This window comes from Drosophila miranda (genome assembly GCF_003369915.1).
Source record: "Drosophila miranda strain MSH22 chromosome Y unlocalized genomic scaffold, D.miranda_PacBio2.1 Contig_Y3_pilon, whole genome shotgun sequence".
Lineage (NCBI taxonomy): Eukaryota > Metazoa > Arthropoda > Insecta > Diptera > Drosophilidae > Drosophila > Drosophila miranda.
In genome coordinates, this window is record NW_022881625.1 from 4073646 (window position 1) to 4076173 (window position 2528).

General features: G+C 48.7%; 1 protein-coding gene across 1 annotated transcript in view; it reads right to left on the reverse strand.

Moving 5' to 3' along the window:
* Positions 1 to 1643, reverse strand: part of LOC117194617 — an 8252-nt gene extending 6609 nt beyond the window's left edge. Inside the window, exons 1-6 of the mRNA XM_033399145.1 lie at positions 1554 to 1643; positions 848 to 962; positions 692 to 804; positions 469 to 626; positions 212 to 388; positions 6 to 143 (exon numbers count right to left, since the gene is read on the reverse strand). Coding sequence (XP_033255036.1) covers positions 6 to 143; positions 212 to 388; positions 469 to 626; positions 692 to 804; positions 848 to 962; positions 1554 to 1643 — 791 coding nt within the window. The remainder of the gene's footprint in view (positions 1 to 5; positions 144 to 211; positions 389 to 468; positions 627 to 691; positions 805 to 847; positions 963 to 1553) is intronic.
* Positions 1644 to 2528: the final 885 nt, after the last annotated feature.

Here is a 2528-nt window from a genome sequence, read left to right on the forward strand (position 1 = left end):
AGAACACTGCCAGGGTGTAGTCCTTGGTCAGATCGGTGAAAGTGTCGGTTGTGGTGCGCGTCCCGGCTGTGTCCACCAGGTAGATGAGAGCGCACGCCTCGCTGGTGAAGCTCACACCCTTGTACCACATCTTGGCATAGCGACTGTAATGGGAAGATAATTCAAAGGATTCAAAAGATTCCACGTTGGGGTAAGGGCCATTCCCACTCACACAAAGTTATTGCCCTTCATGCCGTCGTAGGTGACTATTTCGACTTTAGCGCCGCTCTGCAAGATGCGTCCATTGGGGTGGATCAAAGCCGAGTTGCTGCAGTTGCGTGATAGAGCAACTGCCACCATGCTGCGCTGATTGAGCACGCGCACCGCCTTGTCCAGAGTCATGTCAATTCTGCCCCATGCAAAGAAAGGTATTAACATTAGGGGTCGGTCTTAAAGAAGAGCCAAGGGGCTGGGGGAGTCCACACTCACCGCACGCCATAGCGGAGGCGCAACTGGATGGTGCCGTTCGTCATGGCAATGGGTCCAGAGCCGGGACATGCCGGCGGTGTGTGGTTCTCGAGCTCGAAGTTGCGTGTGCTGCTCACGCGTGCCAAGGCGTATGGTGGAGGGGGCATTGGAGACGGCAACTGTTGGGAATTCTGAGATTGAGCATAGAATCGGCTAGATTTACAGATATGCAGGAGCCCCTTACCAGGCAGTAGTTCTGCTCGTTGTCGAAGCCATAGGTGTATGCCCGGCAGTTGGACGTATGGACGGGCCGACTGACTGCCGACGGGGTAATTGGCGCACTCCTTGGAAATGCCGCTGGTGATGGTGTTGGTGCCAACGGTGGCGCTGCTAGCGAGACTGGAGCTGCTGCCGCGATCCATGTGGCCCACGGAGTCCGTGCCGGAGGACAGCGAGATGTTGCTCATGCGTTGGGACAGCTGCCCCCCAGTCATGCCGACACGCAAGCTTGCTTGCTAAGGGAGGGGCGATGAGAGGGCGAGAGGTAGTAGCGGAAGTTAGATCCGGAAGAAATGAAGAGGTGAGGAAGTGAAAGTGCCAGAAAATAATTGAATACCGGCAGGAGGGAAAACGACAGATACGAGAGAAAGTGTCAGCAGCGCAGAAATGAATTTTGCAACTGTTGCTAACATTCTGTCGACATTCTGTTAACGCATGCATATACATACATACATACATATATGTATTTACATACGTGTGTGCGTTTTTCCCAATGTGCATTTGATTTTCATAGAAATTAACCAAACTATTTTGAATAGTATTAGAAGAGAAGAGAAGAGGGGGGAATAGAGAAGGAAAATTCGAATATTAAAGTCGGAAAGTAAGAGAGCAATGGTGGAAAAGAGCGAGACGTAAAATAAGAAGGTCTGAAATAACAGGAGAGGGCAATGAAGTGATGTGGCAATGCTGCTGTTGCCGAGCTGTTAAGACTGCGGCGGCTGTTAACTCGCTGTTGATACCCTGCTAGCGCGATGATGCGGCAGTTGTAAAACAAAATGTCTGAAAATTGAAGAAACTTTCACGTTATTGCTTGGAATTTCACTTACCGGCGATGGGTTGTTGGTGTAGACGGAGCGCTGGCGCACCCCGTTGGGCGGCTTGGTGGGCGAGCGCAAGATGTTGATTTTGTCGTTCATCTGAGCACGCGACAAGAAGTCCTCGGCATTGAAGATCCCCACACGGGCGCCCTTCGGGCTGCTTACTTGCGAGACCGACTCCTGCTGGGAAGTCTCGCAGTCCGATGACTGGCACTGCGCCTCCTTGGTGCTGACCTTGGGCTCAACGGACTTCGACCATTTTGATTTGGCAACTTTTTTCTTCTCGCTCTTTCTTTTCGTCAAGTGAGTTCACAAAACCGGCGTTTGTGTGTGCGTGCGTGTGTTCGTGTGTGCGGCAAATGCGACATTTTTCACTTTAAATATGTGTGAACTTACTTGAGAACACGCGCGTGCTAAATACAGTTTTAGAATATTTTGTTCGACACTTCTCACTACGACTCTGAGAGGAATTTTAATTTTTATATTTAATTTTCCACTTTACATGAGCTCCGCTCGCTGGCACAATTTTCGAAAGGATGACTGTTCGGATTTTCACACTGAAAGTCGTCGCCTGCTCAAACCGGAATTCAAAGTGAAAAGCAGAGCTGTCTCCCGATTATAATCGGAGCGATATTCAGGGCTGCATTTCAATGTTGTATGGATGTAGATCAGATACTAATTACTGTACATTTTCGTATTATTAATGGTACTCCGTGGCTTGAGTCTTGAGCTTCACAAAAAAATGGTTTACCAAATTACCAAATGGTTAAATGGTAAAATGTTTAATTCGTACACTGCTCATTTTCACCTTGTTCGATCCTTTCGGATTCCTGTAAAGAAAATTTACCAAATACAATTCGTTCACAGACTTGCATTAAGGCGCCGCACTGACGCTGATCTATCCACAAGCCTGGAAAAAAGTATTGACCCGTCATCGTTTTGGCCCAAAGTAACTTCATTCTGGTCATGGCTATTTGTGGAATA